Source organism: Ursus arctos, unplaced genomic scaffold (assembly GCF_023065955.2).
Source record: "Ursus arctos isolate Adak ecotype North America unplaced genomic scaffold, UrsArc2.0 scaffold_4, whole genome shotgun sequence".
Taxonomy (NCBI): Eukaryota; Metazoa; Chordata; class Mammalia; order Carnivora; family Ursidae; genus Ursus; species Ursus arctos.
The window spans coordinates 88,186,659-88,204,170 of NW_026623056.1; the positions used below are offsets into that span (position 1 = coordinate 88,186,659).

At 43.8% G+C, this 17,512-nt stretch overlaps 1 protein-coding gene across 6 annotated transcripts in view; it reads right to left on the reverse strand.

Annotated features, from left to right (window-relative positions):
• ERG (ETS transcription factor ERG) overlaps window positions 1-17,512 on the reverse strand; it is a 243,123-nt gene that overhangs the window by 89,071 nt on the left and 136,540 nt on the right. Inside the window, exon 1 of one of the 6 annotated variants that reach the window (XM_048214883.2) lies at window positions 12,386-12,566. The exons of 4 other annotated variants lie outside the window; for them this stretch is intronic. In XM_048214883.2, coding sequence (XP_048070840.1) covers window positions 12,386-12,403 — 18 coding nt within the window. In that variant the 5' untranslated portion in view covers window positions 12,404-12,566. Of the gene's footprint in view, window positions 1-12,385; window positions 12,567-17,512 lie in introns of those variants that run through there. One more of the 6 variants, XM_026502902.4, reaches the window with a different exon arrangement.

Sequence of the window (17,512 nt, forward strand, 5' to 3'; positions counted from 1 at the left end):
TCTGGTTTTCAAGTGGAAAGCATCTCCAACTGTGGCCCGGCAGAGAGGCACGCACTTTTCGGGCACATGCTCACAAATGTTCCAATCGCAGATTCTGGACAGCCCCACGATCAGCCCCTTCTCCCCAAACATGGGCAGGTTCTTTAGGACACACATGCTTAAGTGTGTCAGGCATTCACAGGTGACGTGGGGGCATTCAAGACACTGGTCCCAAGACACAGTAATAATTCTGTCTTCTGATCAAAACCACAACTTCCCTCATCACCTCTAGGGGCAACTAACACAACGCTGTGCAGATACTAAGAAGTCAATCATTGCTCCTTGAATTAAATGAATGAGTTCTCCACAACATGTGAGCAAGCGTCTCCGCACTAATTAATGCACTCAGTCATGCGCTTATCACCCAGCTAGATAGTCATTCGTTAGTGAATAGAGATCCAGTAAAGGCCTACTGCTTACTAGGCATGTTCATCATGAACAAAGCATGACACGGTGACAGCCAGGTAACTTAAGGTACAGAATCCTGAACTCTAACAACCAGTGTTTTGAGAGTTTCTGGTCTTCAAGGAGGTTCCACAGATCCTTCATCATGGACGTTACCTGGCAACATGAGAACTCGAGAGATGTTTCCTTTCCTCCTGTAAAGAACGTACCAGCTACAGTAGCTGGTTCAGACTAGCACTTGACTTCTACTCTAGGACCCCTGCAGAGACCAGCGCTTGCTCTCCATTGCAGGAATACATTCGTTCATTCACAGAAAAGGCAAGGGAGGTGACAGGGAACACCTCACAGTCCTCCACCTTGTTTTTTCTATGGCTCCTCAAAATCGTTGGTTCTCTGGGCTCGTGAAAACGCAGCTGAGTTCAGTGGCTAAAAGTTGAAGTCCCACGTTGCTTGAACCATTGAACGGACCCCCAGTGGGGACTCTATTATGGTGTGTCTACTATCCTCAAAGAAATAGCCTGAGAAAGAAGCACATAATATATAGGGAAAGCCTCTCATCTCTTCAGATGAAATAGATCAGTGTCTCTTTAGATAGATATCCAAAATGTATTGGAGGATGCCTTTCAAAAGTCGAACACTGAAACAAACACAGTCAAGAATGGATTACTTCAGAAAGAGCAGTTAAGATGTGAGAGTAAATTAAATACTAGGAACAAGACAAGGGTGAGTCACCAAAGAGCTCCTAACAGCGAACACTGTTTGCGCATGAACACATGTGACCCAATGCGCGTACCACCAAGATACAGGCGCTATTCTCATTACCCATTCTGTTCTACAGATGAGCAAGCGAGGCACAGGAAAGTGAAGTGCCCTTGCCAGGGCACAGCGGAGCTAGGACCTGCCCCAGGCAAGCTGGTTCTGCTCCACAGACAGAATATGGAGCCTTAATCTCTAAAGGGGATCACAAGAAATTCAGCCCTTACTCCTCTTTTCTTCTCCATCCTGGAAAAAGGGAAGTGAGTAGAAAAGGACTCTTAAAAATGAGTTTAATTTCTCAAATGTTATTATTCTTTCTAAAGAGTATGTCTCTGTGCATGGAAAAAAGTCCCCCCCCCAAATCCAAAAAGTACCAAGTCTTCAGAGACCCTTCATGGTGTAAAATCAATTATTTTAATTTCCTTTTCTAAATGCTTATTTTCAAAATCCTACAATAATTGTTTTCGAAATGGGGGAAAAAGAACAAAGGTTTTATTATTGTTGCTGTTTGAACAATATGCTATTCAATGGCTATATTGAACGTGTATCCACTTCAGGCTAAAGAAAACAAGACGGGGGGGGGGGGAACCCAGCCACAAGCCCCAGTTGAACAGGGGTGATTTTCAGGGAGGACGCCAGGAGGGGTGCTGCTCCATCCCGCATCAAAGTCAAGTCTATCTGCTGTGCACCCCTGCACCAGCATCACAGAACCCTGATTCTGGGGACACCAGAACCAATACAGACTTGGGAGATCAGAGAGGTCCGTTCACAAAGAAGCAGAGGTGGCAGAAGGTAGCCTCTGGAAGGAGCTGTGTTGGGAGACGCCTCGGGGAGTTTCAGCAAAACGTAACAGAGCTGCCCAATCAGGGTGCAGAGGAGGAAAGCAGTCTTCACCCCAACAGGAGGACCCTAAGATTTTACAGTGTCTTCCAACAAGAAGAGCAAAAGTTCATCAACAAATGAAAATATCTCTTCGGGCAATCCTAAATATATGTATGGAGTGACTGTAGGTAAAAGCATTAGGGTTCACTCGTGTACTAGCCTCTCCTTGAGCCAGCACCACATCTAAGCACGTCTGACAGCTTCTCGGGGTCAAGGACCAGCCGCCTCCCCACCTGGCAGTCATGCACACCTGCGGTGTAGGTACGGGGGGAGGGGCCCTACCGGACACTGTGCTCTTGACATTGCCAAGCGCCCAGGCACCTCCCGATCATCAAAGGGGGTGCTTTACCGTGACGTGACTCAACCACTAAAGGCAGCTCAGTCTTTGGATTATTTTCAGGACCCATAGGAGATGCGGGTGGAGGCGGAGGCTTCCGTGTTGGGAGGATGTAAACATCACTCTTTGGAGTTCTGCCCGTGCTTGACTTGAGCGGTTTTCAGGTGCTGTTTATTTTGTTTAGTTTATTGTTAAGTGTTACTGTTTGTTGACTCGGTATATTATTTTCCCTCACAAAGGGGCCCGTCGGTAAGGACACATCCTGTAGATGGATAACTGATGATGCCCCATTGTTCAATGTTTGTGTGCTGTGGTTTTATGTGCTTTGGTTCAAAGGACCTAAACAATGCATTCGCTGGAACTTAAGAGCTGGTGTAAGATCAGCACAGAGAACAGTCTGTGTACTGAGATTTTTGTACCCAAATCTGGCGATCTCTGCTTGCCTGAAGAAAGCAAAATCTAAAATGATCTTTACTCTAAATAACCCCCGGGAGGGGGGGGGGGACATGCACTTGAATCTCCCAAGAGGCTCATTTTCCACCAACTAGAAAAGCAGCCTCATGCATCATTCATGGTGATTCCCAGGAGACTGAGGTGCCTTCACGACACACCTCTTACAGTCACGACCGTCTGGTCACACTCATCTCCGTCAACACAGCAAGCAGACGAGAGCAGGGAGGAAAACGGACCGAAGCCGTGACTTTAGAGACGCTGGATTTTCCACTGCTTCGAGATAGAGGATCCTGCCAGAAGATCTGTAGCCACAGGTTTATTCCCCTCGGAGAGGAGACAGTGAATGACGAGCCACACATGCGCGGGGGAAGTTTCCAGTGGGAGCCCTTCCTGCCGCGGTGAGCCCCTGGCTGCCTGGCTATCTGCGTAGGAAGTGAGCGCAGGAAGTATCTGTCTACAAACCCTTTATCCTCAAGGCAATTGCTGCAGCAGCATTTTACTGTTTACTGAAGCAGTAAACATGTGATCAAAAAAAGATGTTTTCCATCTGCAAAGAACAAGGCTTCACCAAAATATATGTGTGCTTCTTTCATAAGCAGCCTCTTATCAACACTGCGGTACGATGGTGCTTCCCATAGAAGTGAGTCAATAGGAACGGCTTTCTGGGGAGGACGGAAGGTACTCTGTCGGGGGAACCCAAGAAACAAACAGTGGTTTTCTTCATGGGGTCGCTTCTCTAGCGAAGTAAATTTTATTCCTCCTCTAAAGCTTAACGCAGGCTTCACAGAGCTCATAGTCTCTGGCTCAAAAGGTGAAGTCAGTAAGACCATCCGTGTAAACGCACACTGGTGGGATGGGTAATTCCCAGGTCAGGTAATTCATAAAGTCACGTGGATTCGACCTTGGACGCTATTCTTACTTTACGTGTGACTCTAAACGCGCTTCTAATTCTAAGAGTTCACCTAAGGTGAAGTGGAAGATAGAACTCGAAAGCAGATGTGAGGCTCGGGGTTTTGAGGACATTTACCAGCCGCAGGAGGCGCCTCCTGGCCCGGCTTCCCGGCACATCCTTATCCCAGACCGAAGGCCTGCGAGCCTGCACCGGCCCAGATCCCTGGGAGGAGACGCCGTGGAGAATCTGGGACACCCAGCGTGATGGGAAAGGAGGCGGGTCCCAGAGGGACCCCTGAGCATCCATGAGGGTCAGAAGGGTCCTCCCTTCTCAGTACTGTTGTCCCTTGTGTTTTCGAGCCTCCTTTGGGCTGTGAGCTATCAGAAAGAGGGAGAAAGAGGAGGGAAGGAGCATGAAGATGAGATAGACGGAGAGAAGCAGGGAGTGACAAAGCCCCGAGGGTCTTCTCCAGGAGCAGGTAGCAAGCACCTCCCAGCACGGCTGTAAGTCACCTCCAGGGCACATAAGGTGCTGTGAGTAACGGAGCACTCACTGTCTGTAAGAGTTTTTGCTTCATAGTAAGGGAAAAAGAACATGTTAGAGGAACACTGGCTACTTGAAAAAACAAAACACCTCAATTCACTGACTGTTGCAGAAATTGAAATGAGAAGGAAAAAAAATAGCTTTTGTGGATTTCCTGATTTTAGTCCTAGAAGAAAAATTTATTTGACTCCGGTGGATAGTAAAATTAGCTAACGTTTATTAAGTACTTCACATGCGCTCAGTAACTTTGAGTTACTCTCGCCAGGACCCTGGGAGGTAGGGACTGTTGTTATTGCCCTTTCACAGATGGAAAACTCCAGATATTGTGAGGTTAAGTACTTGTCGAGGGTGAAACACCAGGAAGACCATTTTCATCCCCCCACCCCCCCAAGGAGGTGCTAAGGCCCCAAAGAGGTGAACCCACCTGGGGCCTCCCACTGCATCAAGCTCGGCCACCATGTCACAAGCCAGCCCCTTCCCTCCTCCCCTCCCTTCCTCTGCAAGCAAGATAAGACCAATCCTTTCCCCACAGAGGCTATTTTAAGGATGCTGTGAAGACACGGAGGGTAGCCGTGTCCCCCTCGGCCTGAGATAAACACAGGCTGTGCTTTGCTGTTTCACCTGCAGCTTCTTAGCTCTTTGGAACATCAGGGAATACATACATTCAACACAGATCCAAGGAGCGCTTCGCAATGTTAAACCACACACACTTTTTTTCTTTTCTAACTTGGAGCAACGTCTTGGGAAATCTACCTCAAATTGAGACACAAACTAATTGTGTTGACAAATTCTGAAGTGTTGTTTCAACAGCTTCCTCTTCCTCAAAGGTGAGCATCCCATGCCTACTTTTAAGTCTGAAAAATAAAACGCAGTAAAAGGCCCAGTGGGACCCAAAGGGGATGGGATGATGCACTTGGTACCAGCCCTGGGGAAACATGCTTACGAGGGTGGGGGCAGTTTTGCCTTCAGGACAGACTCGGTGTCCCTGAAAAAAAAAAAAATCAATCTGCTCTTCTGCAAGTTTATAAGGGGAAGACAGCTGTCCAATCACCAAGGTGGAAGAATTTAAAGGTGGATCTGTGAAATACAAGAATGCGGGTTCTTTGCCGGATACGTGATAAATGTTCTTGCCTACGTTTTCCAGAACCTGACACGCATTGTCTTGAACAAAAACATGGGAAGTAACAGCCCTGACGTCCATGTTATGACTGGATGATGATGTGGCTTTAAAAATAAATAATTCTGCTTGGCCTTGGCATTTCTTTTCTACGTGTCTCAACACTTATCTGTGCACAACAGTTACCGTTCTTCCCAGCGTTGAGTCCCACGAGCACCCCGCTGAAAGACTTGTAAGGTCTGATGGAAAACGGAGCTGCGTTTTCGCTACTGAGGCCAAGGCGAGAGCAAGGAAGTGGACACTTGGGATGAGGAAATTTAAATCAGCAGCTGATTTGGAACCTGGAACCACTGCCCCTTGGATATTGCCAAATATGGGAAAGAATTCGTGTCACCAAGCAAATACAGATGGGTGCTGGAGTTTTAGCTCTCGAATTTTCTGGCATCTTATCTTGATTAGTCACCAAAAGTAGAATAATTGTTGCCTATGGAGTTTTTCACACGAGAGTAGCAACAAAATTAGCCAGTTTTAATAATTTCCATTATTCAGTTACTTAATGTATCACTATATCATTTGATACATCATTTTCCTACACAACCATTTAATATTTGAGGCGAAGGCAAAGAGCAGGAAAAAGATCACAGGATGATAAACTGAGGGGAGACGAATGGATTCGTGTTACCTGATCAAGTTCCTCAGCCTCTCTAATCCTCTACCCCCGTGTGTACAAAAAGCAACAGAATCTGGGGGGCACGGGTGTCACACAAGATAATGTGAGAGCCTAGCACAGAGCCTGGCCTCTCTGCAGGTACGAGGATGATGTTAATTTGGATTAGGAACTCAAGACACAACAGCTCCCTCTTAAAAACGTTTCCCTAAGCGCTTTTAAACATCAATTTAATTCTATGTAATTAATATTTATTTGACTAGGAGAAATATCTGTAAAGAAACACAACTTCCACTTAAAATCTACAATAATGATTAATTACTCTGACATCTTAATGTTCTCTTTATGACTGCAAAAGATTTTAATTTTTTAAAAAATTCACATAAATTTTTAAAAAAATTTTAACAAATATTCATTGAACCCCTCTCCTTTGCCAGTAGCTGTTGAGGACACAAAAGAGGGGGACAGACTGTCAGTAAGAACGAGTTCCAAGGCTCGCATGGGTCTGTATACGTGAAATATTCACAGAGTACCCACACTCACAAACACAAGCAGAGCTGGGAGTATGTGCTGACGAGACAATGAAGTGTAAGAGAACAGACAGAATGAAGAATGATCTTAAGCTTTAGAAAACATGCCTCAGCCAAGTTCAATAAGGGGAATGTGTGGGAAATAAGTTTCATCAAACAGAATGAAGGCATGAATAAGAAATAGATCCAAAGGTCACAGTGGCCACCGGTTGAAATAGGTTCACGGCAAAAAAAAAAAAGTTAGGAAAGACTGTAAATAAGGAAACACAAATAAAAGTGAGGTGCCAGTTTAGCCTGTCAGAATGGCAAAGATTCAGAGGGTAAAATGTGCATAGTTGAATTGAGTAAATGCACGCAACTGGCCCCCTCCATGGCTGGAAGTGGGAACGGGTACAATCCTTCTGAAGAGTCAAGCGGTAATTTTTTTTAATTGGCAAATATTTAAATTTTCCAGTTAAAAATATGACCTTAAAAATATGTATGCCCATTGGCCCAACAATTCCTTTTGCAAGCACTAATAGTAGTAAAGTGAATTTTAAAAAATGAGATAGAGATTGTATTGCAATGTAAGTACTGAAAAATGGAAAACAATATTATTTGCTGTAACCAGATATTGGTTATATAAATGATAATATTTATTTTAGATGGGATGTAATGAAGCCTAAAAACTCTGCTTAGGGGAAAATGTTTAGGGACATGGGGAATTCATCTAGAACAACGTTAACTGAGAACACCCGGATGCATAGTCTGGTGGACAAAAGGACAGAGAGAAACACACAGTAGGAATGTTAGTAATTCTCTCTGCTTGGTTGAGATCAGGAGCAACTTCTATTGACTGTGTAAGGATTTTTTTTTCGTTTTCTCTACAAAAAGAATGTTTTATTACTATAATTTGTGCAAAACAACAAGATGTATTTTTCAAAATTAATGAGAAAATAGAACAGTAGAGCTATTCCAATATTCCTGTTCTCGCCCTAATCAGGAGCAAGAGGTACTGGAGGCCTCTGCCTTCCTTCAGCAAAACAGCAAACAGCCTCCGCCCTCAGAACAGAGCTAAACCAACCCTCTGACCGGCCACACCTTCGGTGACCCCCTGCATGTTCTACCTGCCTGTGGGTTTGGTACCTGCCCTGTTGCACCCTAACCCAAAGACCCCCTTCCCCATACACTCTTGCTCCTCCTGACCTCTCCTAGCTTGGTGCCTCCCAGACCCAGGTGTGGCCTGCCCTCGGGGGGAGACCACGGTACTGACACAGAAGCGACCCTGCTCTTTTCAAAAGCACTGGAACAGAGACTGTGCGGCTCCGGGCTTCAAAACCGAAGCAGGATAAGGAAAGGCTCAATCCATTGGGATGGTCCAATGGCGTCTGCCATGTATGGAGCACATCCCAGAGGCTCGTACCAGCGCAAAACAGAATAGCCATTAGAACCCCATTTTACAGGTGAGGAAACTGAGGTCAGACAGGTCAAGTCACACAAGGTCACGTGACTAGCCGGGCTCCGAACGCAGGTGTGCCTGTAGCAGCCGCCCGATGTAAGAAATGAAGTCTCACGGGCCATGCGACAGAATCACCAGGGCAGAGAACAGCTGTCCTCCATCCCGTTGGGACAAAAGGAGGAGGTGGGTCCTGTGGCATCTGAGGTATTTTCTAGCCCCGAAGAGAAGATCCTGTCAGAGCAGAGTGTCCCACCAAACACTAGCAAGGCCTGGAGACTGTCTCTGTCACTCTTCTGGGAAGATCTTAGATTTCAGAGAAACTCTAGTCCTGGCTTTCCCACGGCCTCCCGCATGGCGATTCTCTTCCGCGTCAGCCATTAAATCAGTGGGCCTGCCAAGTTATTGGGATGCCACGGTGCAGTTTTCTGCTTTGGGTCAACACTTACTCCGCAGTTCTGAACACAGAAGTAATATTTTCCTGAAGGCATCCACAATGGTGGTTTTACTTATTTTATTTTTAGGTATGCTTTTTCAAGGGACCTAAATAAGCGTAAGTATGTATGTGTGTAGGGTTTTTTTTTTTTAAATAAAGGTCTATTTTGCAAAATAATGATAATAATAATGAGATAATCGCTTTAAAAAATGTAGATAATTCAGAAATGATTCAGGCTTTCAGAACATTCTCTGAGTGCGCTACAATCCTATGTAAGAGTATTTAATGGGAAAGAATCCAAAAATTTCACTGTTCCCTGTTCTCCTTTCCACGGTCACTGAGTCAGGGCGCTGAGGGGATGCAGGTGCACACACACTCAGGGAGCTAGGGAGACGTGTGCTACATCCAGCTGGGGGCAAACTGTATCGGGGAACCGCCCACTAATGCAAGCAGCAAGCACTTGAACATAATGGCCTGGGCTTCCACTTCCAGGCAAGGACAGAAGATCAGGGCCTGCTCTGGGGACATGACATTGACACAGCAGGACAGCAGCATTTTCCATTTGACGTTCCTTCCACTGCCACTGAGTCTCCCCCCAAAGTAATGAGGGTTGAAACAATCCTCATTCCGCATAAGCCAATGGGCTGATGAAACATCTCATGCCTAGAGCCATTCAACTCATTCATCACATCCATCAAAACCCTAGGAGATGAACTTTCTTCATAAACCCTGAGCTTTTCACTAACTTTTCCTTCACGCATGATGGCAAATAGAGTGCCTGCTATGTGCAAAGCATGAAACTTATAAAATAAGCAATATGTTTTTAAATTAACACCATGTTTCAATCATCATCAAACCCTCCAACCTCTGTTAAATCAAAGTAACTTCTTTAAACAACGAATTGAAACAGTAATAGTGTGCTCCCTCATCCAGCCTTGTAACTTTCCACATCCTTTCTGTTTCCTAAGATGCTTTCCACTGGCACTGCTCTCTCCTTGTCCTTCAATGTCAGATCTCTGTGATAACGGAAAATCCCCACATTCCCATTTTTAAGCCTAAGGATCTTGAAACTCTAGGATCAGGAACTGTAATGTGGGGTTCACTGGGCACCGGAGGAGTCCAAGAGTTGAACTGTACTTGGACAGAATTCACATGCTTTATCACTCTAAGTATCGCATTATATGTATTTAAAAGCATTTATCCTGAGACGGGATCGTAGGCTTCATTAGACTTGCCAAGTGACCCAGGGTGTAATGAAAGGGTCAGGGAAGTTTCTGGGAGTTTGGATTAAAAGTCCTAACCAAAGCACAACCAAAGTTCCAAGGCTAACAACTGGCTCCTTGGAGTCTGGAAGCAACACCGTGTTGTTCTGTGCAGAAGGAGAGGAACGGGGTGTTAAGCACCCCTCAGTACTGTCAGATGGTGGAAAAGCCAAAAAGCAGACAGAAGTACCAAAACTGATCTATGAATTACCTATGGGGACATCACCCTTGATGTTTACATGTTTTTATGAGAACTCTTATAATCCGACCCTAAAATCCGTGGACACTTAGAGATAAACGGGCACTCTCGGATAAGCCCCCAAAATTCCTTTGCTTCTTCCAATAGAAACTTTCCATTCCCAGTTCCAAACACCAAGAGAAAATGATGACGAGAGTCACAAAGACGGGATAAAAACCTCTAACTTTTCATAGTGCCTCACAAGGTCTTATAAATATTAATGCAAAAAAAAAAAAAAAGCCCACTCCAATGGGGAGTTACCAACTTCAGTACATCTGATGCTTAAGCAACTAATTGATTTATTTACTGAAACAACAACAAAAAACTAGAATGCGTTAGAGACTAGAAATTGCCTGTATGACAGACTGTTTCCTAATTCCAACGGACAGCCGTAATTTTCCTTATGCTAATTTGAGCTTTGCACTCACATAATTAAAACTGCAGTCAACAGACTCGGGCCGCCTTTTTCCACTCTATAAACAAGTCTGTAAAATCATCTCATTACTTTACCCAGGAAGCCCAACAGAACATGTTTTAAGGGAAGTTACCTATAAAGAGGGGCTATTTTATTTGAACAGAGGATTAAAATGGATCCACTTGAAGTCATTTTAAAGTTCACCTGAGATATATACAATATACATACATATAACCAGTACCATCAAATGTTCAAGCAGGCATAGAATCCTAGACAAGTATTGATGACCCAAAATTTATTCTAGAATCAAAACATTCAAGCTTCGAAATACCTTCATATCTTCAGAAATGTATGCTTCAAATTAAACAGCGTAACACATTTGTATGTTTCACAAGCCATACCCTGCATTCTAAAGGACGGGCTGTTATTTCGATGTCCTTCAACATACTGACTTTTTTTTTTGGAAACACATACAATTGCACTCAAGCTATTCAAAATTCACAGAGACTATTTGATTTAATTGTTACGAAATGTGGACGCAATTAGGAGTGAAAATAGGAATAAAAAGGGTAGCATTTTGCATTACAAAATCGAATGATTTCTGCTCATATAGTTGAAAGAGGGGCACATCAAGCCCCCAATTTTAAAAGTCTTTCCCATGACAGTTACATTTCCGCAGCCTCCAATCCTTGAAGCCACAGAAGGAAAAACCTCTGTAAGGTTAGTCTCTGATACATGATTTTTTCATATATGTTATCGAACATTCCGTGAAAAACAAAACACACCTGGAGAAGTAAAAACTGAACAAAGCTTCTAAGACACAGCTCCTATGGTGGGTTTTCATCCTACCCTCTAGTACAAACATTTCAGATACCAAACCAAGGAGGGTTTCTGAAAATGCCTTGGCCCAATTCTGGGCAAACTTCCACATTCATGAGCTTTCAAATTCACCAAGACCCTTGATGAAAATACAACCAAATGCCTCCCAGACTAATACACAGCAAAACGAAAGACATGCAACTAATAAAGCTTCCTTTCTCTTCCTTTCAGTTATGTGTTCGCTGTTGATTTTTCTCATTTCTACAAATGTCACCAAGGCAGGGTGGCCTTGAAAACAGCTCAACAGCCCACCACTTCACAGACTCCATGCCGCGGCCTTGCACGAACCATCTGACCGGCTTCGCTTACAGGAATTAGGCCACGTTTAGGTTCCCATGCACACTGATTCACCTCCCCATTAATTTCTCTATGCTATCTACTAGAGACATTCGCAAGAAAAACACATCAGACCACGTACGCCACAGCTCTTCTATTCCCACAAAGCAACCATGACGGGCAAGAACGTATACTCACAGCGCACAGAGGAGTAGTATTTTATTAAAGATAAATATGTCACCCAACAAACCGAACGACCACCATTTGAGTTATGAGATCACTCCACTCTCAGCATGAAGGATCCAAAAACCAAATCAACATTTGCGTGTCCCATGACCAGCCGCCACTTGCCAGGTATCTCTTCATTGCCACTGGGGCTGGCTGGCACCCCTGAGGCTAAGGGGTCATTCAAGAGCATCCAGAAGATCAACATTTACCAGCCCATCTTTTTCTCCGACCCTGCCCTCCAACCTCTCCGCGTCCATTGCCTTCCAGCCGATCACACATCCACGCACCGCTAGGGATAGTTAAAGAATATGAAAATTCAGACGCGCTCCAAAAAGCCTTTGCAAAAGTCATCCACGGCACTCAACAGTGAATTTAGAAACCCCAATTTTTTTCTGAGTTTGAAGTTTTTAAGCCTTGCGGATGGTTGGAGTAGGAAAAAGGAAATTTACTAGGCAGTGCAGAGGAAATCTTGTTGTCCTCTATTGTGGTAGTGGGGGTGTTGCCCAATCCTGACTTATCTGCCTTGATAAAGGAAACCAAAGAAAAGAGTAACAAGCACAAGATTTTGTCAAAAGAAAAGGAACCCTTGCCTTACCTTAATAGTGCTGGCCATAATGCAATCAAGTTTATTGATCGTTAATAAATGTTAATAATAATTATTGCTTCTCTCTGACCAGAAAGTAGTTTTGATGAGGTTGTTTAGAGCGGATGAGATTGTGCTAAGTCTGGGAAATGAAGTCAGCCAATGGCAGGAAGAGGTTTCTATTGGTCCTGGCGGCCCAGCCCGAAGAAACAGGATATTTGGGAGTGGAGAGATAAGGGACCCTGAAAACAATGTTGTTTTTCTTGATGATATGCAGCCAGAAGATTTTTTTTTAATTAAAAAAAAAAGGCATCAATTGCCTGGGACAAGGACTGCCACAGCAGGTGTGACTTGGTGTGCCGTGCGACACGCTGCCCCGGGCAGGATGCAGATGTGGCGGGACTCCGCATGGCTTCACACGGGCCGCAAGCACCTCGGGACGAGGCATGGAGGGCCCCCTACAGCTGCCACTGGGGCTTTGGGGCCCCCAGGTCCCTGGACCTGCCCCAGGACTGGGACACAGGACTTGAGCCCCTCCTCCCCACACGCTCCCTGCCCCTTTCTCCCAAAAGGAAACTTTGCGGGGGGACCTTATTTCACATTAACGGAATAACACATTTGCTTGCGGACTTTTCACGGCCTCCCTTTAGTCAACATCTCACGTGAGTTTTCCAGAAGAGTTTCATTTTCTCTTTCCAAACACATGCGATTTTTATTTGTTCTGCAAGAGACCAGTTGAAAACACCAAGATTCGAGAACCAATAAGGTAAGCGAGGCAAATAAAGGGAGACATAATCCTGTCATATCCTGGTGTTTAAATATTGATTTAAAATCCAAAGAACTATAAATAAATAAATAAATAAATAAATAAATAAATAAATAAATAAGACCCAAATAACTAAAATCATACTACAAATGGCTTACAAGGTGGGCAAGCCGGTCCCTCTCTGACAAAAGTCAACATGGCAGACCACAGACCCTGAGAGAACTCTTGGCTACGCACGGATGCCACGTGAAGACCTCGTTAAGTGTTTGAAAACCCAAGCTGCACGTTCAGGGCCACACGTCTGTTTTCCACTCAAAGGAAATACAGCTAATGGAGGCCTGTACATTCCTTAGAGGATTTGAGGCCTTTAATTACTCATTTTCAGGAAATTACTTGTTCTCTGGAAGAAACCACCTTTGGCTTTGAATGTAGCTACACGAAAGTGGGACCGGGGAAGAGGTGTGGTCTCCACTGGGGACCCGCAGAATGGGAGAGACCAAAGCTGAGTCATTCAGCCACGCTCGGGGCCAGAGATGGACAGGCCGGGGAACGGATTTCACTCAGACTTCTCGGCATCTGTCCGAGTTCTCGAAACTAGCCGGGGTCCCCGTATCTCCTAATGTCCCCTGACTCACGCCCTTGTGTTAGGACAGAAGGAGGAGGAGAAGGAGGAGAGGGGAGAAAGAGACAAACCAAGAAACAAAGGGAGACAACAAAGGGAAAAGAGAAAATAAAAGAAATCCAGTTCTGGGTCAAAATCAGAACCTTCAAGTTCTCAGCATCTACGCTTGGAGCGGGTGTCGATTTCCCCTCTTTTCATCTCTGAACAATGAACGAGATGGCAGGCTGATTAAAATTTTGTTTCCCTGAAAATTTCAAAGCACTGAGTTGTTTTATCTGGGCAGCTTTCACAAGGATTCAGGAGTGCTGAGAAAAACGCTCTCGGCTCCCCTGGGATTCCTTGCTTCTGCTCTCCCGAGACGCGTCAATGTTAAATGTTAACCACAGTACCCCAGTGAGCAGTGCTCCTGTGGGTTCCCCAAGGGACAGGATGAACGCTTTGCTAACAAAAGAGCGTGGGGAGAAAGTGCTGCCTGGTCCTACCTCACCCTCATCTGGTTCCTAATCCAGCCCCGTTCCTTGGTTACTGCTTAATTCAGCTCAAACAGTGAAATCTCTTGACTCTCTACGTGGAAATAAATTTCCAACGTACAAAAAAAGATAATACAAAGGACTCTTACCATCCTTCACCCAGTTACTCCAACTATTGGTAATTTACACCGTTTGCTTCGCTTTTTTTCTCTTAATATATATGTATAATGCTTATATGTGTATATTCATATATATCCTTTATTCTTTAATTAATAAAAATTTTGTTTTAGTAGAGACTAATTTCTCTTTCTTGGATACTTACAAACAGAAAACCAGATACTACTATTTGGTCTACTTCCTGAAGACTCTATCTATAAATTTCATTGTGTCGAATTTTGAAAATGCACACAAATATAGAAAGCAATCTGTATTAGATTATTTATGAGTTGTAATTCCTGCCACAAATTTTCAAAAAGTCAGATCTTCCTCATTTCTAACAACAAGATGTTCACTCGCTTCTTAGCATCTTCAAAGATAATAATTCCTGGTATCTGGAATGGCATCATAGCATCCAAGCCTGGTATTCTCTGAATATTTAATGCACAGTTATTTTTTTTAACTTTGATTGGCTATTGAAAGCATAAGGCGTATCTATTAATTAGAATATAGTAGCGCAGAAAGCATTTCCTGAACATTATCCTGGAGGAATCATCCAAAGATAAAGATATCACTTTATCTTCCCATTCGCCCTTACCCCAAGCCTACACCTACACCCGGCCTCAGCACCAGATCGCTCAGCAGCCTAAGGACTGGGCACCTTCTGACCAGTCACCAGCCCTCCTGGGGGGAAGCCACCCTTCAGGTAACCAGGCAGACCCATGTCAGGGGCCAATCGGAGACACAAAAGAAGGTTTGCTCGTGAATGACTGATCCCTGTGTTAAACATCCATTCACAGGAATGCTCATCATCACTGAAAATATTGCAGGAAAATTATGTAGATCGATACTCAGTGATATGGAAAATTGTTATGATATTACACCTGGTAAGTTAAAAATCCAGTGATAAAGGAGAATTATATCACAGACCCATTCTGCTAAAAGGAAAAAGCCAAGACAGAAGCACTAAGGCAATATACTACAGTACAGATGGTGGAGAATCTTTCTTTTCTTGCTTGTTTTCCCGCCTCCTCCTTTGGTTCATCTAGATTTCCAAACATTGACAGTAAATAGAAATTAAATTTTAATGTAAAAGTTCTATGAGTAACACGTAACGTGCTATGTTTTCATAACTATCTGTATGACACGCAGCTCACCATTACCTGCACCTGTCAAGCTCTATGCGTGCACCAAAAGTCAGGTTCCTTTTTAAATGTCTACAGCGAGAAGAGAGTAGTTCTTTTTTCCTTTTTTTTTTTTTAATTTTAGTGACAGAACCCTGAAGTTACTCTTGTGTCTCATCTACCCAACGTCAACCCATCCAGTCAGGGTTAATAAAGTGTCTTTTGTACGCCAGGCACTCTGGTCAGCACTAGGAAGCAAGGATGACAGGGCTCTGTCCAGCCACTGGGTGTCCTAGCATTCAGGAAGTCTGTGTTTGTTTACTTAAATTCCGCCCACATACAACGGCAGAGCCTGGAAGCAGCCCATGAAATGCAAACTTTTTAAGGGTCAAACAATAGGACAAAGTGCTCTATATTGTCCCTAAAATGACACATGAATCTTAAAACGTATGTTTGGATTATTCATGAAAGCGCTGCAAGAAGGATGTCCCAAGGATTCTTGCCAGGGACATGCCTGAGATTACAGATAAGCACCCAGCATCTGCAGCTGCCCCCACAATGGAAAACTACATCGCTCAGTGGAACTTTTCCGTCTGTGTCAATTGGAGGATTTGCCTGAGAACATACTCAGCATAAGGCGCTCTTAGTCACTTGTTATACACCGGTTAAGTACCGTTTTTCCATTCAAAGCATACTTCGTGAGTGCAGTTTCCCTCCATTGGGTAAGACTGCGTGTGTGTGTGTGTGTGTGTGTGTGTGTGTGTGTGTGTGTGTGATGCCCGCCAGCAACACATTAAGAAATAATCCAATTACAATTTAAATAACTATTGTTTCAACACCTGTCCTAAGTGGTTAATATATTCTTCAGCATCTTGGTTGATTTGAACTCATCTAAACAGAGGAAATTGTTATCACATACTAAATCCTCAACTTCTCAACACCAAGTTGCAATTTCCTTAATTTTGAAGCATGCGTCAGTTCAATTCCACAGGCTCCAATGGAGCAATGATTTCAATGAACACAATTTCATAAGCATCGCATATATTCTCAAATTTTGACAACTTTGCTCTTACCTAACTCTTTATGCCTCTAAAAAATGCAGGACTATTAAAACCAGTATTAAGAACCCTAAATATGTCCATTTATTACTCAGGACTAAAAAGAAAAGCAAAAAAAAAAAAAAAAAGAAGAAGAAGGAGGAGGAGGAGGAGGAGGAGGAGGAGAAATGAAAACCCTAAGGTCAATTATTTTGCATAATAATTTAAAGGAATTTTAAATTTCCCATTTCAATGGTCATGATTCTATACACCACTTGTGACCCATTAAATGCATCTCAAGGTCTTCATCCATATAATGGGGCAGAGATAAGCAGAGATGTCACAGCCTTCAGATTGCACTGGTCACCATAAAGCACAGTCTACCCACAGGGCAGTCCAGCACCCATGCCACACAGCTGGAGGGGACACAAAGGCCTGTGGCCATCCCACCTAGGGGCAGTCCTGCTCCTCTGTCCCCTACTCAGATCTCCAGTACTATGTCCCAGTTACTTCCTCAGCAATCACCCCTGGCCACCCTGAGAAGTTATCTTGAGCTGTTTAAATTAACATAGATTTTGATCTAGTTAGACTCTGAAGTTTTCTAAGTGTGTCAGTCTCACTTGTAAGATACTAGATATCGGCCTTTATTTTGTCTTGATATTTCATAAATTATTTTGTAAAGAAACTATATATTACTTTTTAAAGAAAGATAATAAGTTGCACGATAATGTCCCCTGCGTGATGGAAATTTACAGAGACGCCTGCACTAGTCAATTGCTCTCCCTGCTTTTACAAAGTCTGTTTTGAGTCAGATTCAGGTGGTTTTCTTTCTATATCACTTAATATGTTTCCGTATTTGCTAATTTATTTACATCACAAATGGAATCAGAAACGAAGCCAAGGAACAGAACATCTGTCATAAATAATGCATTTGCAATTGCAAGAGCGTGAAACAGGCAACCTA